Source organism: Anopheles gambiae, chromosome 2, assembly GCF_943734735.2.
Source record: "Anopheles gambiae chromosome 2, idAnoGambNW_F1_1, whole genome shotgun sequence".
NCBI classification, from domain to species: Eukaryota; Metazoa; Arthropoda; class Insecta; order Diptera; family Culicidae; genus Anopheles; species Anopheles gambiae.
In genome coordinates, this window is record NC_064601.1 from 103,200,522 (window position 1) to 103,219,036 (window position 18,515).

At 44.4% G+C, this 18,515-nt stretch overlaps 2 protein-coding genes across 4 annotated transcripts in view; both read right to left on the reverse strand.

The window, feature by feature from the left end:
* The window catches only part of LOC1277171 (protein still life, isoform SIF type 1), a 97,489-nt gene extending 82,379 nt beyond the window's left edge, over positions 1–15,110 (reverse strand). Inside the window, exons 1-13 of one of the 3 annotated variants that reach the window (XM_061643453.1) lie at positions 14,981–15,110; positions 14,530–14,714; positions 14,339–14,457; positions 13,229–13,400; positions 13,006–13,152; positions 12,560–12,825; positions 12,385–12,475; positions 12,082–12,295; positions 11,787–12,006; positions 11,482–11,698; positions 8,438–8,618; positions 8,107–8,361; positions 7,037–7,166 (exon numbers count right to left, since the gene is read on the reverse strand). In XM_061643453.1, coding sequence (XP_061499437.1) covers positions 7,037–7,166; positions 8,107–8,361; positions 8,438–8,618; positions 11,482–11,698; positions 11,787–12,006; positions 12,082–12,295; positions 12,385–12,475; positions 12,560–12,825; positions 13,006–13,152; positions 13,229–13,400; positions 14,339–14,457; positions 14,530–14,714; positions 14,981–15,087 — 2,304 coding nt within the window. In that variant the 5' untranslated portion in view covers positions 15,088–15,110. Of the gene's footprint in view, positions 1–7,036; positions 7,167–8,106; positions 8,365–8,437; positions 8,619–11,481; positions 11,699–11,786; positions 12,007–12,081; positions 12,296–12,384; positions 12,476–12,559; positions 12,826–13,005; positions 13,153–13,228; positions 13,428–14,338; positions 14,458–14,529; positions 14,715–14,980 lie in introns of all 3 variants that reach the window. The other 2 variants (XM_061643452.1, XM_061643451.1) reach the window with 2 other exon arrangements.
* LOC133391247 (uncharacterized) lies at positions 15,091–17,940 on the reverse strand. Its single transcript, XM_061643481.1, has 3 exons — positions 17,878–17,940; positions 15,375–15,489; positions 15,091–15,116 (listed from the first exon to the last, which is right to left on the reverse strand). The coding sequence occupies exons 1-2, from the start codon at positions 17,938–17,940 to the stop codon at positions 15,391–15,393; spliced, it is 162 nt and encodes a 53-aa protein (XP_061499465.1). The 3' UTR covers positions 15,091–15,116; positions 15,375–15,390.
* Positions 17,941–18,515: the final 575 nt, after the last annotated feature.

Consider the following 18,515-nt stretch of genomic DNA (forward strand, 5'->3'; position numbering starts at 1 on the left):
GGTCCCAGTTGTTCCGCCCGCTCGATGCGATGCCAATGCGGTCGCACTTCATCAAGGACACATTATTTCACGCACAATAACATTAATTATGTTTTATCTGGTCAATTTTATTTATCGCAAACAGTTAACGAATGAAGGAAAGCGCACGGCACACGACGCACACACACACACATCCCGGGCCGGGTTTGCAATTTACGATACATGTTATTTTAATGCAATTTTTTTTTTTGTTGCGTCAACATTTGCGTCCCATCGTAACCGTGAAGGAAGAAACTGTCCCCGGCGCGGTCCTTGTGCCAACCATAATCATAAATTATTTTAACACAATTTCCGCCCCACAATACGCAGGGCAAGCTTCCGGTTTTTTGGTGTACAGTCGGTGGCACCAGTGGCCACCAGTACACCGTGCACAAGCAGCCTCATTAATCAACCGAGCTTTGGGGCTATAAAATCATTAAAACAGCCACAAACTTTCGCCACACTAATTTGCATCCAAGTGAAAGTGTGTTATCAGTTCTTTTTGTTTTTCTTATTCAATTTTTCCTCTACTGGTATCGTTCACTGTTCTTTTTTTGCATTTTTTTATATTATTGTTAATTTCCATTCCACTCGATCACATTTGTCACGCGTGAATCGAACCGTGGGCGTTGTGTGTTGTGCTTGTTTTCCATTCATTCGGTGTTATTTACCTTTGGTATGCTTTTTTCTTCTTTTTCTTTCGTTAGTTGTACCGCCCGGATGAACGGTATAAAATGAAGACACATCGCAAACCAGCAAGCGCCAGTCGAAAAAAGGACAAATTATCGTGGCACCGTTACGCGACAAATTATTACGCAACGGTTGTGCGGAAAGGAACATTTTCAGGAACAGAAAAGCAGCCCCCTCCCCCTCCCAACCGCTGAGAAAAGCGGGAAGCAAAAGAAAATGAACGAAAGCAACGAGGCAATTCCCATTTAAACACTACACCATTAGTCCCACAGGGGTTTTGGATCTACCATCGTCTGCGGCCATTTTTCAAGCTTCACGCATTTGCCCCCAATCGTTTTGTTTTATTGTACGACTGCTGTATTCCGAAATCGTTTGAGACTTTCACCAACGCACCACTTATAGTGGTTTGCTCTTCTTCTGGCTGTTGTAACGCACACTTTCCAGAAAGCAGAAGGGAGAAAAGAAAAGCTTTGACAGCTTTTCATTTGATGTCCACCTAACGATAGGATTTCGGGTTTTTTTTCATTCGTCGGAACGATTTAATGCTCCTTCTGGGCGTTGGTCTGGTCTGGTAAAATCGCGTACCCAACCCACTGTGGCCAGGACGCTATCGGGAACTAAATATCGAACCGTAGCAATAAGTCTACCAGTTCGCATTTAGCGAAAGACAATCGGATGTGCTGGCACCGCTTTTGTTTCGCTTGTTCTGGCTCTTTTTACACAAGCGTATCATGGCACTTCCGCAGAGTGTTCACATTAGAGAAAGGAAAGCAGGAAGAACAAAGCACAAAAAAAAAAAACATCGATGATGGATTGGATGGGAAGCAATTATAACTTTAACACTGGCAGTTGTAAACACATCAAAAAGTCCAAACTCAATTACGCGGCTGCACTTTGGCCTTGGCGCTCTCCCGTTTGCTCCCTCGCTCGCCCTCGCGGGTCGGTGTGTTTCTCATGACACTTCTCGATACTTTTATCCACGCTAGTGGTGGTGATATTGCCATGCCACCTATTCCCGAGACCCGAATCAATCCCACTGCCAGCCATTCCAGCTGCACTGTAAGCGTCTCGAGCCGGAACACGAACTCACGAGTTGTGTGTGCTCGACAACTGGTCTCGGCAGTGTATTTCCGAGTGGCCCCCCCATAAACCGGACCCCAGACCATCAATCAGCGCGAAGAAATTAGAAATGATACGTCCATTTCCCAAGATGGGAAAGTAAATAGGGAGCCGGCGCGTGGTTGGCACGATGGTGCACTAAACTTTGAGCTTCGCCATCCATTTGGGTGGCAGTGAAACAATACACGACAGGGCAAAGTAATGGCAAGAATGGGTGAAAGTTTTCCCCTTCGGACAATTGGCATCCGGCTACAGCAGCTGCAAACGGACTGCCGGGACAGGAGGGTGGCATTAGCTGGATCTGGATCTGCAACCAATTCGGCTTCTTCCGGAATGGGTTTGACATGTTCGAGAAGTTGTAGAGAAAGTCTTCCACACAGGCTTTTGCAGACGTGTTTCAAGATGGATCATTTGTTGGGTAAGGGCTTTACCATCTAAAAGGGTTTTTGTGTGTGCTCCATTGAATGAAGTTGTTTGTCGACTTAAAAATGAGATTTGAGAGAAACCACCCTTCAGTCTGTCTGTGGTGCTATCTTTCTTCCCGAAAATCTGGTGCTGACTGTTACTAAGAAGGTTGCCAGGTCGATCTGAAGCGCAATTAAAAATCAAAAGAAAGCTCATAAGAACCCGTCAGTGCAATCGATGTCTTGGATGATATTGACGCTTTGTATTGTGATCCCAAAATCATGGCATAGAGTGACTTCAAATTTACTGGATAGAATAATAAAAAATCTCTTCAGTAGCGGTAGACTGTCACTTTGCTATCCATTCGCGCTTCAGCACAGCGAGGGATCAACGAGCCCCAGTACCATTCCTATATCAACACTCTCAAGTGCGTTATTTTTAGACTTTCTGGAAGGGTACAAGATTTTGACTTTTAACCTTTCCCAACAACTCCAGCGCTATTTGCCTGCACTTTCAGCGTCCCAGGCAGGCGTGCGTTCGGTTGAACACCCTTCGAATGCCATCGGTTCGACACCCTTTTCGAACACTCTGGAGTGTTCCGGTGGTTCGCATTTTCAAGCCGTCGCACGACAAATTCGCTCAATGGCAGCTCCATCCGATGGCAGCTGCCACTTACATTTTGGTACACCTTTTCATTTCGGCCTGCACTGGCAGCAACCTCGCTCTCTCTTTCTTTCTCTCTCTCTATTTATGTTTCTCTTTCTGGCTTTCTGGCTCTTTCTTACATCGTTCCGAAAGCACTTGAACAGGGGAAAAAAACTGAAGATACTATTATACTTGACTATTCTCTCGTAGGAGCGAACGGATGCTGAGGGAATTTCTTCCAATTCTAAACCCTTTGCACACTCACACACATGAGATTTTATTCTTTCCGGTTTCTTGCTGGTTGAAGCAATAGGGGAAGTTGTTGAAGGAATAAAGTCAGCTTTACAAGGTACGTCAATAGAACGGGCTTTTTCCTGTGCTGTGTTTCACTGCAACCGTCGCCATTGGATGTGGTTTTGCTTTGGTCCCTCGATGGTTTAAACACAAACACACACACACACGATCACAAGCACACTCACGTATGTGTATCTTCAAACAAAGAACAAACCCATCCGGGACGACATATGCGGGACACCAGCGGATGTGGAATGACAGCAACGGGTTGGTTTGCTTTGCCCGATCCAATCCGCCGTACCGGATCGGCGTTCCTTGTTTTTGTGACCACGGGAAGACACACCCGGTGACGAGCGGAGGAAAATCATTCAAAACTTTTCAACGCCCAACCGCAGGACCCAGGCAGGCTCGAGTGTACCACAAGCGATGAAGAAGCATCCTCGTGGGGTAACAAAAAATAAAGGATAACAGCGAGACGCAAGATAAAAGGAGTAGAAAATCCAAAATCTCCAAGTTGTCATAGATTTGTAGCTTCATCCGGAGCGACCGGCCGGCTCGCTGTGGCTTTTCGGTCGTTCTTTTCTTTTTCTTGCTAACCGTATCCCTTTTGTTAGATGTAGGAGTTCCCCAGCAGCAGCTGGTGCTTTGTGCACTACATTGGCTAGAGCAGGCAGCAGGATTGATCGGTAAGGCATTGATGTGACAAGGCTTCACTCAACTTTGGCTCGGAGGCGCTGTACCGTGCGTGCCTGCTTTGTGCCTGCTGTTACAAAGTTGCGTCTGGTTGGTGGCTACACTTTGCAATCATGTAGACTTTTGTGGAAATTCTGAAATACTTAGTGGTCGCGACACAGTCTTTTGTTGTGGCCTCGGAAGTATGGCGCACATTGTCTCTCAAATCGTTTCAATCGACATTCAAAGGAATGTAGCTGCTGCTTCTGTTTTTTCCCCGTTCAGCATGGGTATATTGCATTTAAAGGGTTAAAAGTGTTGAAGAATAGACTTACAGAAATGATTAATATGGATACATGTAACAGAATTTATGGTACATAGGTTAAATGTAGATGTTTTTTTCTTCAATTTTTCTTGAACAGTACCCAAGCGAGACTAAAATGTAGATGCTGTTTGAGGCTTGATTTCTTCAAACATGATGAATGATCCGTGTTTCAAGATCATGCAATCTTTAGTAGCAACGTGATGACAGATCGACGAACATGAAGATGTAAAAGTTAACAAGCTTTCATACATCCAATTTTAAGCTTAAATATAATGTGTTAAACTCTTCATAATCTTCATTTCTTCCGAAATTATACCAGTGGTCAACTTCAACTTCAAAAATGTTTGGGATACATCATATTTATCTTTATTTCAACTAACAAAAGGAATTCCAAACATAATGTTGTTTCAAAATATAAGACAGTCAATAGAAATTAGACTTTATGGACCTTGTAAGCTATCTCACTATGCAAAGCTAATGTAGCTGTAATGTACCATAAATTCAATGTGTCGCTAAATTTGTTCATTCGTCTTTAATAGGATGGATACGATACAGATCTATTAGCTCTTTAATGTCTTTATCTTTAATCATCATCACTAACAAACACACATAAACTAGCAACACTTTAATTGGACCTTCCCTTACTCAGGTTATGCAATACGCTGTACACGGATCCTCCATTTCGTGTGAGCAGTGTGACATAAAGAGGCAACACAACTCAACTCTACACATTCAACACTCGAGCTGGAGTAGCTTTTTTTTCGCCCCTTTTTTACGCAACACTTCAGTCCGTGTGTCACATTACTACGGTGGGGTTCGACACATTGCGGCACAAAGTTTTCTGCACCCAGCTTGCTCCCTCACCCGCCACATTCGCAACTAGCTTTATGGTTCGTCCTATTTTCGTCCCTACTGCTGCTTCGCACCAAATTGTCTCGCAGTGCTGCAATCGGGTGCTCAAATGCGGTACGAGGTGAAAGTTTTCTTTTTTTTTGCTCATTAATTATGTTACATTTCATGGAAATTATTGTAATTAGATTACTCTTTACAAACCGGTGGGGCTGCTCAGTGCCACCCATTCGGGTGAAGCGTTTCGCATAAATCCAACCACCCCAGCCGGAGGGTGCCAGATCCGGGGAACGGCGAAGTCGAGTGGTAGGAGCAGCCAACTTTTCCATCACCCGTTGCAGACGTCGACCGTGTCCCGTGGGTAAAGTTTTTCGGTGAAACTATTTGCCGACCGAAAACTACCCCGAAACTTCCGGGCAAAGTGAAACATAATCACTCAATCGTGCAACGGGCGCTAAATTACATCAATATGCGTCACGTAATGAAGCTTTATAGTTTTAATAAATACGCCACGGTGCGGCGGTGGCGGGGCGGTGGGAAGCGTTTTGTGGTTTTTGCTAACTTGTAACGTTTCACCCCTCGATCCAAATTTGATTAATGTTCAAAAAAAGCTCGATAGCATCGAGCTTGCGAGCTGGTGTTTGGAGCTCATCAAAAGCTACCGTTCAAATGGGTTAGCGACGCCGCAAGGAGCAAGTTTGTTGTTGGGGCAAATTTTGTAACATTTTAGCACAAAATATAGTTTGCTGGTATGGTCGGTTCTATTCATCGACGCCTCGTCCTCTCTCTCCCTTTGAATGTTGCTTCAAAGCACACGCCAGTGGTTTGCAAAGGTATGAAGCGTTCCCTTTGAATCCCCTTACTAATCTCCTGATAGGATTATTAATCGCAAATCCTCTGATCAATAGCACCAACCTTTCGGCTTATACCACTCAAGACACCGGAGGGCTAGTGAGCCCGGCGGTCTCTGGCAAGCAACATTACGGTTGGCAATCCCGCACCCGCACCGCACAAAGGCATCCCACAGGAGGTGGGATCTGGGGCGGAAAATCACCAGAGCAATCAACAGCGAGCGCATTTTGTCGACCCGATCGAAGCCATCCCGATGCCCCGGTGGCCGGGTGGCTGTTGCAAAATAGTTTAACGAACAGCTATTCAGTCGCTAAGCCGGGCTGGTGAGTACGGGGGTACGAGGGCACGGGCTTTGCACGTGCACGGCGGGTGCCCATCTGTCGGACGAATAGCGAACCGGGCCAGCGCCTTTATCACCATCGGAATGTGTACGGATTCTTGTGCCATTTGCTTCGAATGTTTCCAAGTTAATCATACAAGGCACACCCCCGGGTATGGGACCGGTGCGCGAAACGGCTTGCAACAAATTCCTCGCCATTTTGTGGATGTAACTTTCCACCGAATGCAGAAGCTCCTTCTCCTCCCGTTCAAAGGGCCCGGGAAAGTTGTGAAAGGTGCAATCGGGCCATCGATGTTCTCTGGGGGGATATTTCTGGAGGGGGAACAGGCACAACGCTCCCAATATATCGATGCAAGGCGAACGAGATTAAGTGGAGTGAAGGTGCGGGAAAGGTACGCTCGAGAATGAATGCAAACTTGATTCGATCCGGAAACGGAAGGGAGGTGTGTTAGCTGGGATAAGTAAAACTGGCTTTCAATAGGGGACGAAATTGCATTGCTCTGTTCCAGTGTGGTGAAGTGGAAATGGTTCACTGGAATGTATCTGCTGGATACGTTCAGCGATGGGTAATTTTAACCTACATTGGCGAATGCGAAATTCATTTGTGTTTTGAAAGAATAGCGCTTTGATTTAGCGCACGGGAGCGTTTCGTAACTTTGTTTGCAGGAAACAATTGTGTGTGTGTGTGATATGGTAAAATGTCTTGTGGTAAAGCATGTAAAGGTCAAATCACACTGTCAGACAGCGTGGGACACTTTCGGATGGTTTCGAACAGCAAATTTAATTTTGGAGTGTGATGAGAGAGCTGCAGAATGTGTACCACTTACCTCGGATGATGTCAGGTAGCACAGGCGCGAGTCGGTGCTGTCGATCGATGCTTGCTGCACAATTCCGTAGCGTGGCTCCCGGTCGCTCATGTAGTCCGAGCGCAAGCTGTCTTGTCTGTCGAAGACGCCTCTGCAAGAAGGAAGAAGATGCATAGATCATTTTGTTTGTTAACAGTATATCTATTTGCTGTTTTTTTTATTTGATTTAATACCATATAGTCTGAAGTCATTATTGCGAAGTGCATTAACAACCTTACTAGATTTCCTCGATGCAAGACTATCTCGGAAGGTCAAAATATTTACTTAATATCTCTACTCTAACCGAAGCTCACTTAAAATATCACAAAATGAGGAAGATTACGAAATGATATCACTGTATCATCTCATAACTATGACCTAAAATAGATGGATTTAATAAACTACTCTCTCTCTCTCTATGGATTAAGAATATGTTTATCAATGCTACATTTTACTCATTAGAATCACATCCACATCCTAGCCAAGCTTTATAGCGCAAAAGCTGCTTAAACCAAGAAAAAGGAGCAAAAGATATCTTATTCCATTGACAACTTTCATCTACCCTCGTTTCGATTTATGTTTATGGTTATGACCTAAACCCACTGGTTTCAAACCAGAGCCACAATGCTGCCCATAATTATATATTGGTTAAGAATAGCCCTCATGAGACATCTGTATCTATCTACCCTTCTGTAGCAAGAATTGGCACATCAAATAATAAATCGTCTATGCTAGACAACAAAAAGCAATCAGCAGTAATCAAGCAAGTTCAACATTTCAGAGCAAATTGTGAAACATAGTTCTTAGAGTCCAATTACACCCTTGAGACGTAACATGTAGATAGATTGGTATGTAAAAAACATGGGTGAAATTGGTATCGATTATTTAATACATTTTTTGCTTTATTTTTTTAAATTAAATTTACCCAACATTTGGTAAAGTTGTTTTGCACCATATTAAATCGAGACACTGCATAAACTAAAGGTTAGTAACTACCAAATTAAATCATTGTTGTTTGTTCTTCATCTAATGAAATGTGTCAAAGATCCTACCTTTGCTCGAATGAGTCCGCTCGATTGCTCTTGTAGCCGGAGTCGTTCAGGCTCGAGTCTTGGCGTAGCGAGGGCAATGAGTCCCATGGGGACCGTTTGTGGCCACCCCCGGCGTTGCTCTGTGACGAAACCAAACCAGGTCCGGAGCCGGACCCAAAGGTGGAGCTGCCCGAGCGCCAACCGTCCGAGTGGCGGAACCACTGTGCCCGGGCCGACTCGCCGATGCATGAGGCACAGCGAGTCGTCGTCGAGTAGCTGCTGCGACGGAAAGAATCGAAAATTAGTATTTAAATTCAATTGAAAAAAGTTGACAATGCAGAGCTACACTTACTTGGAGTTGTGATCACTGAGATAACCTCGGTCCCGGTCACGGTCACGCTCACGCTCACGTATCAATTCATTGCGATCGCTGTAGTATCCGTCGCGGTCTCGATCACGCTCCCGTACCGTCACCGGCCGCTCGTTGCCACCGAGACGGTGTGGTAGCGGAAGTGTCGACGATTTGGCACTGCCTGTGAAGGTAATGAAAGAAAAACATGAGAAATGAACGACAGAACACACACAAATCGGTGCTTCTGCTTTGTCAAAATTAATTTCCCCAAGAAAGATCCAAAAGGGATTTGTTCCCAAAAACGATAGGGAAAATTCCACGAACTAATCCTTCGCTTTCTGTGCTGGGATGCCGATGGATGAAAGACATCTGGCAAATTACCTTTCGACAGCAGAATGCTCTCCTCATACGCCCCCCACCTTCTATGCACCTCACATCGCTGGCAACAAAATGTCAACCCGAACCGAAGAGAGCGCCCTTGTCTGACGTTCCGTTCAAATCAAATTTAATCAATTATTCAAAATTTTCAACTCCATTTGCTACAAATTGGAGCGGAGGCGTGCAACGGCTGATGGGTAACAGGTGCCCTTTCAGAAGGGTTCCGAGCGCTGCACGTGCGATAGGTAAAGGAATGTATGTGTGTTGTTGTTGTTGCTGTTGATGTTATTAAATTGTGTCGTTCTGGGCACTGTCGCTGTTAAAGGACCGTTAATCCTTTGATGGTCCGTAATTAAACGCTCGTGCCTCACACGAAATTCTATTTCCAGGGTTTTGCACATCAGAACAGCAAACAAGGCTGTGTGCTTGTTTTGGTGCCTTTTTTGTACCTGCCGCATACAAATTCCATTTTCTTCGAGGACCCAAAAGCGGATCAAAAAGGTGACAGAAAGGGTTAATTTTTAATCAGTTTATCGATGGTTCCACCAATGACGATGATGGCTTCAAAAAGATGTAATATGAAAAAAACAAGCTTTGCAACAACTTATTTTTAGCAAAAACTTTTCCATGAAAAGTTGCATGTAACATTTTACACGCTTGATTGGCCGTGAAAGTATCCCACCAGCAATGAACATTTTCATATCATATGGTAGAGAGTTGAAAGTTATGGAAAGACTATTTACAGTTATTTAGCTTATATGACTAAAATACACAACTATCCCTTTGATTATCAAAGTAAGACATATTATTATTACGGGGATAAACTGTATCCCGAAAATAAAAGTTTTTTCCCATCGTGATGCGGATGCATCTAATTGTATAACTCTTCTATAGGTAATAGAAAGATTATAAAAAAAACTTTAAAACACGTACATATGCGTACGAGGATAAACTACGGTATTATTATCAGATGTAAATTTCGCTTGCAGCAACAGGGGTGTGTAACGTACAGTTAGTTTTCTTGCAATCGTGCCTGATCGTTATGCTTGTATCAGGAAACAGAACTTTGAGGGATCAGCTGTTGATTTGGCATTCAGTTTAATAGACACACGTATGACAGATACACCAAAGATGACAGGGTTTCTAGACTAGAGTCTACAGGTTGCTTTCTAAGACAACACAGGGATTATAGAGCATAGACGCAATGAACTGCAAAACCTTTAAATTTTATATCTATCATCTATTTCAAGCGATGATATAAAACATATTGTAAATTATTATATCGTTATTTATTGCTCTTTGAGGCAATCGATACTGCCACAATTTACAATAGAGTCGATGCCTAGGTGGCAGTCGATGTAGAGGCGTGGTGTTTTATTGATTTTATAATAGAGTCTTTACACTAACTGGCTTTAAGCATCTCTAGAGATGCCGCATAATTCAACGTTTCATAAAATTTGAAAAGGTCCATTAACATTTGATGCTAGGATACATAGCTTACAAAAAGTAATGATATTATTCAGACTATTAATGAGATTCCCCTATCTGGATGGGAAGTAGCTTTAAAAATCAATTACTTTTTTTTTTCACTATCTTTGAATTGCATTCGTTTAAAAAAGAAGAGAAATGAGAGATAGAAATATTAAAACTTTAATGTCTTATAACTTAAATAATCAACATGTTACGAAAAAGTCATCGCGGTGTTCTGAAAAGTCACTTTATCTCAAAGGATATGTGCTGATAATCCCAACTGTACCCAAAAACGCTACCACCTTTATAATACCACCTTGTACAATTCTGTCAATTTACTGTTAGGTGCGTGTATAAGCAATACAGAGATGCAGCACATTCTCCTAGTGTATTGATTATCTACGTCCCAATCTGATCAAACATTTTTTATTCAAAAAGTCCTTTGATTGAAAATCCAAGGTGTCCAAGGCTAGGATATGAGATAGGAAAATTCATATACCAACAAACAAATAAAGAGCTACGGTGGAATCTCTCTAAGAATAAGTCTCTTCAAGATGAATTATTTCTTTAAGATGAACATTTAAACGGTCCCTTCATATTCCATTAATGTTATGTCTCTTCAAGATGAATATCTCCCTAAGGCGTATATTCTCCTACCTACATATGCGATTAGGCAGCCGAAATTCTCTCAGATGAAGTTTTGAGTGGCAGTTCACAAAAACATGTGCCAAAGGATGCCATTTTTTTCGTGGTTTCATGGATATTTCATAGAAACATTTCATTATTAGTTTTCCTCAGCATGAATATCTCAGTAAGCTGACGGTCCCTTGAAGATTCACTTTAGAGAGATTTCACTATACCTCAAAAATTTATGTATAAGATGGTTCCTACTAGTTAAGTTGTTGCTTGTTTTAAAATATTTGAATCATGGATTAGATTTTGCACCTTACTGATTAACCAGCGATTTAGTTATCGATAATAATAATATTCTGGTTATGATGAATGCAAAGATACTGGATGATCCGGATAATTTTGTTGCAATTGCAAAATACTTTGTTCGATGTAACACATCATAAACGTCCTACCTTGGCAAGGATATCTTTTAAAAACTTTTGATAAATCCATGTGACTTCGATGTTGTATAATTTTAAATTCCGAATGTACTACCGTTCATTTAACTATTCCCATATACTTACTTCTTCTAATTGGATACGGACTGCGCTGGTTGGACCCGGGCAAGCTTTCAGCCAGCTCCAAGTTTTCCATACTCTGCGACAGCAGCGCCTCAAACGTATGCAAACTGTACGACTCTGCGTCCATGCCCTTCGCCAGTGTGTTGCGCAGATGCATCTCGTACTCCAGCAGCAACCGCGACGTTGGTGAACCCGGCGTTGGAGTAACGTTCGGAGGGTTCTAAAAGAAGGGAAAATAAGCATATTTCGTTACACGGGTTAGGTACACCACGCCACCATTGAGGTGCAATCGGTCCCGCCAATCCTACCTGATGGTGATGCGAATGTCGTCCACTCTGCCGTCCGTACGGCGGCTGATCCTGATCCGAGTTGCCGTTGCTCGAGCTGGGCGTGGTGGCGTAGCACTGATTGTCGAACATCACGTTATCCGATGGTGGTGAGCCCTCCACGCAGCTTCGATCACGCTCGAGCTCCAGATACAGCCCGCGTCCACCGTGCTGATGGCCTCTGCCTATTTCGTGCGATGATCTGTCGATAAAGGATGATAGTGGCATTAGCATTAACCAGTAGTTCATTTTCTTAATGATAAATAAGGATACACACCTTGAGCCAGAGAAACGGGAGCTCTGACTAGCGTTACGTGAAATGGTGCCGTTATTGTTTAACATATGTGCATTGTGAATAGTGTGCTGATGCGTATGAGGAGTGTTGGTTGCAGAGTTATAGTAATTGTAACGGCGTCTGCCCATCTCCGGCGATGTCACGGGACTTTCGGCACTTGGCATTGGCTTCAGCATGCGCTTCATGGTAGATGAATCTGGGGAGCGAAGTAATGCAAGATCGTTAATAAGGGAGCGTTCTACATCGACCGTTTGCAAGTAACTTTCAGCAGCTGGAAACACTAACCAACATTCATATCCTCTGTGCTCTTGGACTTGTTACGTCTAGCCGTGTTGTTGTTGATGATGTTGTGATGCATGTCGTGTTGATCGCGGGGCTAAAAGAAGTAGAGAAGAAGCGGGCACCAGAAGATGAGCGGGTTAGAAGAGCCTGACAAAGCGAACAGTGCAGCAACACCTACCATCTCTTCATTGAAGTCCTTCGTCCTGGTGCCGGTACCGGTGGAGGTGGTCTTGGTTGAGCGTTCCGGCTGCTGCAATGTACCGCCGGCCTGGGTCCCCTCCGATTTGGATGTTTCCTCGGGACGTTGATTACCCATGGCGGAACCTGATTCATCCTGCCCGATCTGGGACCCGACATGATTCTGCGTGACGGCTGTACCGGTGACGGTGCCAACATTAGTCATTGTACTTGTTTCTTGGGACTTTGTCTGTCTGTGGCCAGCTTCTACGATAGAACATACAGCAACAAGAAAGATGTTAACGCATTGACTACTCTAAAGATCTTAACATCTCTTGGTTGAATTGACCAAAAATACTAATTTTAGTTCGCAAAAACTCAAAAGGAACTAATATTTGCATTCTTCTTGCATTCACAAAACGTTAATGACACTCTCTTCTGCCATACCTTGACTGTTGATCGTATTTCCCTGAGTATTGTTTGCTCCAACATTGTCGTACAGTGAGGTGCTGGAGGTGGCCGTCGCAATCTTTTCACTACGCAGCGTCTCCGTCTCCGTAGCCCGGTTGGTAGCCCTCGGAAGGGTGGATGATCCTACAAAGGTGTGCCATCATGTATTAGTCAAATAGCAAGACGCTCATCTCGATGTCAAATTCGGCGCAAAACTTACCACGATACCGTGGATCCTGGGCCCGAATCCTAGCGTACTGTTCGGCGGTCATGCAGGTGCACTGGGGTTCCCGGGCGCGCGACGGGCTCGCCGGCGTGCTGAGCGGTTTCCTCTTCGTCTTAACCTTGCCCTTCCCAGGTGGATCAAGTTTTAGTGAATAGCTTGAGGAGGCCTTTCGTGAAAATTTGAAAGAAGGCGACTGTAAAACGTCGCACTATTATTAGGGTGATGAATGGCTATGGCAGGGAAGACGGCGCGCAACTGGACTGGAACACTGGTGGTGAAGGTGTGTGTTTGAAAGGTGGAGGTGGGGGCAGGAGCTGCATGACAGGAGTTGGGATGGGGGAGTAATTGTGATAAGGGACCCGGTGGGTTTTTGTTTATCGCTTGCGCGTGATCGCAGGCGCCCTCTGGGTGCGTTTCCGCACTCGTACTTTCTTGGATTCAGATTCGAACGCGAGTGGCGCAGGAGTTGTTGAGTTTGGAGTTTAGTTGGACGGTGTCGCCCGGAGGTGGTTGGAGTTGGAGGATGCTCATTTACTCACAAATAATAGTGCAACATTTTATTAGCGGCATAGTTTAGAGATAGAACAGGTGTGATAGCGATAAGTAGAATGGGGTGAAAGGTAAGAACATAGCTACAGCCGCAGAGCAGCCGCTTGGATGCGGTAGGTGGGTCGTGAGTTTGTGTGTGTGTGTGTCTGTTGAGTGAAGACAGAGCATTTGTGTTGTTTGTGGGTGCGAAACGTTCGGATCGTGCGATCGTACGGCTCAATCAGTGTTGAGCCAGACTCACGATGTACTCATACACACATACATACGGATAGTACAGACAAACACACACACATACTCGTAAACAATCAGGCAGTGTAGAATAGTGGGCTGAGATATAGCCAGACAGCAAGAGAGCTTAGACAGAGAGTTTCGTGAGGGTTACCTCACGCGTACACATATGGCGTACACTCATAGAAACACAAACCGGTTGAAGTAGCAGTAGTAGTAGAAGTAGTAGTAGTAGTAGTAGTAGTAGTAGTAGTAGTGGTAGTAGTAGCAAATCAGCAGTAGAAGTAGCAGTACAACACTGGATGAAAGATCGTTAGCTATACTTACACAACATTCACGGAACTGTTTCGCATCGATCGGGGATGTAAAGTTCAGGCCCCAGGTATCGTTCGTCATCGGGTCCTTCCAGTAGATGAAGCATTCTGAGGCCTGCCCGATGCGTGTGCCTAAAACGAGAAGCAGCTGGGTGTCAGTTTGACTGGACGCACGGCTGGTCGGTGCGATTGTTTCATTCTTACCCGGTTGCACTAGTCGTACGTCAAGGATCTTATCGACTTGGCTGTTGTATGCGGTGATGTGGAATACGCACTCGGGCGAGTCCTGAATGCAGGTGATGTTCACCGGTACCAAATCCTCCGACACCTGCTGCCATTTTACGGTGCCGGCACCGCTTGCCGATACGTGGAACACTTCTGCCCACAACCTGTAATGATGGTTCGCACGAGTAACAAAAAAAAACCCGGATCAGCTAGATTAACGATCTTTTCCAATGATAGAAAGAACGGCGCCCCACTGTACGAGGCCATTTCCGACGTATTCTCCCGGAGAACGGGGAGGAATATTGAGCGGAAAATCGTTTTTTCGGCTTTCCCGAAATCCTTTTAATCTCGAACACGAAAAAAAACAACAGTGGAACTACTATGGCACCACCCCCTATGACTAACATACAAACACAAACGTAAACCTTACCTCAGGAGATGGCCGTCCCGCCTACGGGATGCTTGCCAAGGAGAATCTTCATAACGATATGCCTTCCGCATAAGCGGCGCACACGAGCAGCTTAGTTTATTACCCATAGCGCAACTTGGGCACCCAGCCTGTCCTCCTGTCGTTTTCCGGAAAGCAGATGTGCGAAAGAGACATTGTAGAGATTGTGAGCGAGTTCACGGCATCGGGCAAAAGGGGGGGGGGGGGGGGGTGGGGGGGGTCCCGAGGGTTACGAGAGCGTTGGAATTTAGTGGCGCTGCGAAGGATTACGAAGACGCAGTGGACCGCTGGGAATACGGGCTTTGCCCTTTCGCCTTCGCAGCGCCATCTGCGCCAACTGGTTCGGGGCGGGATGGTTTGGGGATCGTATTGTTACCTGAGGTTCCTTGCTGTCACCACATCCCACTGACATCGGCTCGTGAAAGAGCTTGGCCTCGGTTCAACGACTGGGACCGCTGATTATGTCTGTGGCTGTAGTGACGGCTGCCACGCTACAAGACGCCAGTTTCGGGCGAGGGAGAAGAGAAACGCAACGAAGTGTATTAGTACGGCTAGCAAGGCGCGGGCATTCGACGGCTTTCGGCATCGAGTGAAAGGATGTGTGCAGAGAAGTTTTGGGAGCCACGCTCGGTGCATTATTGCGGGCGGGTGAGTTGGTACCTTAAGGGCGTGTTCGGCGCACCGTACCGAATGAGGCAGGGTTAGTAGCACCGCGTTCGTACGTTCAATTCATGGCACTAGCAAATACATTCTTCATCGGGGGCATTGTGTACGGGTTTAAAAGTTTAAAGCTCTATAACCGCCCATACCCACACACGCGGACTGCTTACAATGGGGATTGCGTTCGATGCAGCTTTGCAAAGTGCAATCTCGAGATGGGTTTTGCTTGCGAGAAAAGGGCCTGCACTCACTCCCTGGCACGCTCTCTTTCTCTCTTTTTCTCTCCGCTGCGATCCGTCCTGGGACGGTGTCCGGGGGCGAGTTCCGAGTTGACCTAAATTTATATTTAATACAACTCCCCCGCCACACTGGCATTGAGCAGTCATCGACAGGAAGCAGAATCACGGCGGTGAGATTAGAACGAAGTCGGCTCGCTACCGACAGCGGTGGCGGCGCCTTTGCTGCTCACCCTCGCTCACTGAGCGCTGGTGCAGTCTCACTATGCATGCCGGATGTTTCGTAATTGACATTGAGTGCTCAAGTACTTTGGCGCACGAATTGAACGTGAAGAACGGGGCGTTCTCTCCTTTTTTTTTGGGAGGGGTGGTAGGAGCTTAGGATATTGAGATTGGCATTTGGTGGTGGTTCGGAATAATAATTGAGGTTTTTGATTGTTTTGAAATCTAATGAAGTGCATGCTTAGGACTAGGGCTCAAAGTAAAGGATTAGATTTAAGGGAGGAATGATCAACTTTGGTTTGTATAACGAAGAATTGGTTTTTTAAACACGAACTTGTTTGTTTATCATGAGCTTGTGTTAGAGTTAATGAGGCTATACTGTTGGCTACGCAGACTTTACAAAACTACGATGAACAATAGTACAAATGCTGTACAATCAGGTATGAGAATGATGGTTTTTGTATTTCGATTATTGAAAGCAATGATTTTATGTGTCTTCATGAACGATACTCCATTACCTCGATACTGATCGAATTCTTTTTTCGAGCTATTTACACATCGGAGAACGATATGATATGAACGCGCTAACCAAACTACCAAAAATAATACGCTTCAAATGCTTCAAAACCAGCACGAGAAAAACGCACATCGTACGCTGTATACTACTGTCTGGGTTGAAAACACACACATAGATATAAATATTACACAACTTGATTACGAAAGAAGAATTTGAAATCGCGTTTGGATACAGCAAAATTAGGAAATGTTAATCTTTTGCGATGCATATTTGTTAAAATCAAAAAAATAGTAGTAGCTAATAGTAGTACACACAATCGAGTAGGATTATGCTTACAGTGTTAGCATAATCTGTTTTAAAAATACTATGTAATGCCAATATAAAAAAGAAAGATTCTTCTACAGATACAGCACAGTAGCAGCAGCAGCAGCTCCTACGCTAACACACAAAAAAAGTCAAAATGAAAAGAAAAACAAAAACCAGACAAACACACACAAACAGCGGCTTTTCAACGTTTGTACACTAAGGTTAGAGAAACGAGAATGCGGTGAAACGAAAACGCGAAATGGAACGAAATCTCAAGACACTTTTGAAGGGAGTCAAAAAAGCTGCAAGAACCTGTCGCAATACGGGCTAGCGCTTGTGTTTGCAGGCTGCACTATTTACCAAAGCTCATTCGCACACAGTGATTGGTTCGCATCATTCTCATAAATTGTAGCGTAGTTCTTTTTCTTTGTGTTGTTCGTTATTGCTGTTCGCACGTTTTTTTTACGTTTTTGCCAGTAGATGGTCGTAGTTACCGTTTAGCGGGATCGGTAAGTGTGGATTTAAATTAATTGTTTATTCTTTTTTTATTTTCCCCTTTTTACAAACTAGCCCCTTAAGAAAGCGTTTACACACTGGCGTATGTTGTCCGGGCCCCTACAGCATATAAAGGTCTAGCACACGCGTAGTACCAATTTTAGCGTTTAGGTTTTATAATTTTGTATTTATTTTAGACTGCACAGCACAGAGAACATAAACGGGAGTGTGTGGTAAGCTAACAGTGGTAAGGAAAGTAGAAAGTAGTGTTTTAAGAGCAATAGGAAATCAGAATAAGAAAAGGAAAATCAAGAGAAACGAAAGGCTTATTATTTAAAGAATGCTACGTGTGTGCGGTGGTCCTGGATAAAGTAAAACCGAACGAATAACAAAACAAAAGCATAAAAAAAACGAAAAGGTGGATCCGTGGTGGAAAAACATACCTCGAAGTGGCCCCAGCCATCGGCGTTCATCTTGGCAGCCTCTACGCTACCCTTAGCTCCCATTTTGTCTTACGCGTGAGTGTGTCTTTTTCGCACCGTGGCCGCTCTCTAGCCGGGGTTTTTGCCTGTTGGCACCGTTTTGGCCACCGTTTTTACTTTCTGCCAACCCTTTTTGTTTTGCCACAAAACGTCTTTCAACGTTCTTTCGAAGCTTTCGTGTTTTGTGTTCTCAAAATGGGGTGTCTTTTTTTTTTTTTTTGACTGACTGCTAGGGGAGGGGAGATTTTCACTGTATTATATTACGCTAACGTCGAAGGGGGAGAAGGAAAATTGTTGTCGTTTGGGTTCGATTGCTTGCTTGCTAGCAAATGACATCAACTTTGGGGTTGTTGTTGAGCTATAAAAATGTTCACTATTTTCGGTGTTTTTTTTTGTTTTTGTATGTACAGCAGGTGGCGGGTATGAAATACGAGGTGTTTTTTTTTTTTTGGTTTTCGCTTATAGATGTAGTAAAATTTTAGCACTTTTCAATCACACTTTTCTCTCCATTCGTTCTCTCTTGCTCTCGCTCACTTGTGTTTGGTTTCTGCTCTCCTGGCTGTTTGTGTCTCGGTCGGGCAGCTCCTTTCGAATTCGAA

Coding starts and splice junctions, on each gene's coding strand:
- LOC133391247 (XM_061643481.1), bottom strand. CDS start 17,940: ATGGGAGCTAAGGGTAGCGTAGAGGCTGCCAAGATGAACGCCGATGGC. Junction 15,490..17,877: donor ATGGCTGGGGCCACTTCGAG/GTATGTTTTTCC, acceptor GGCGTCTTGTAG/CGTGGCAGCCGTCACTACAG.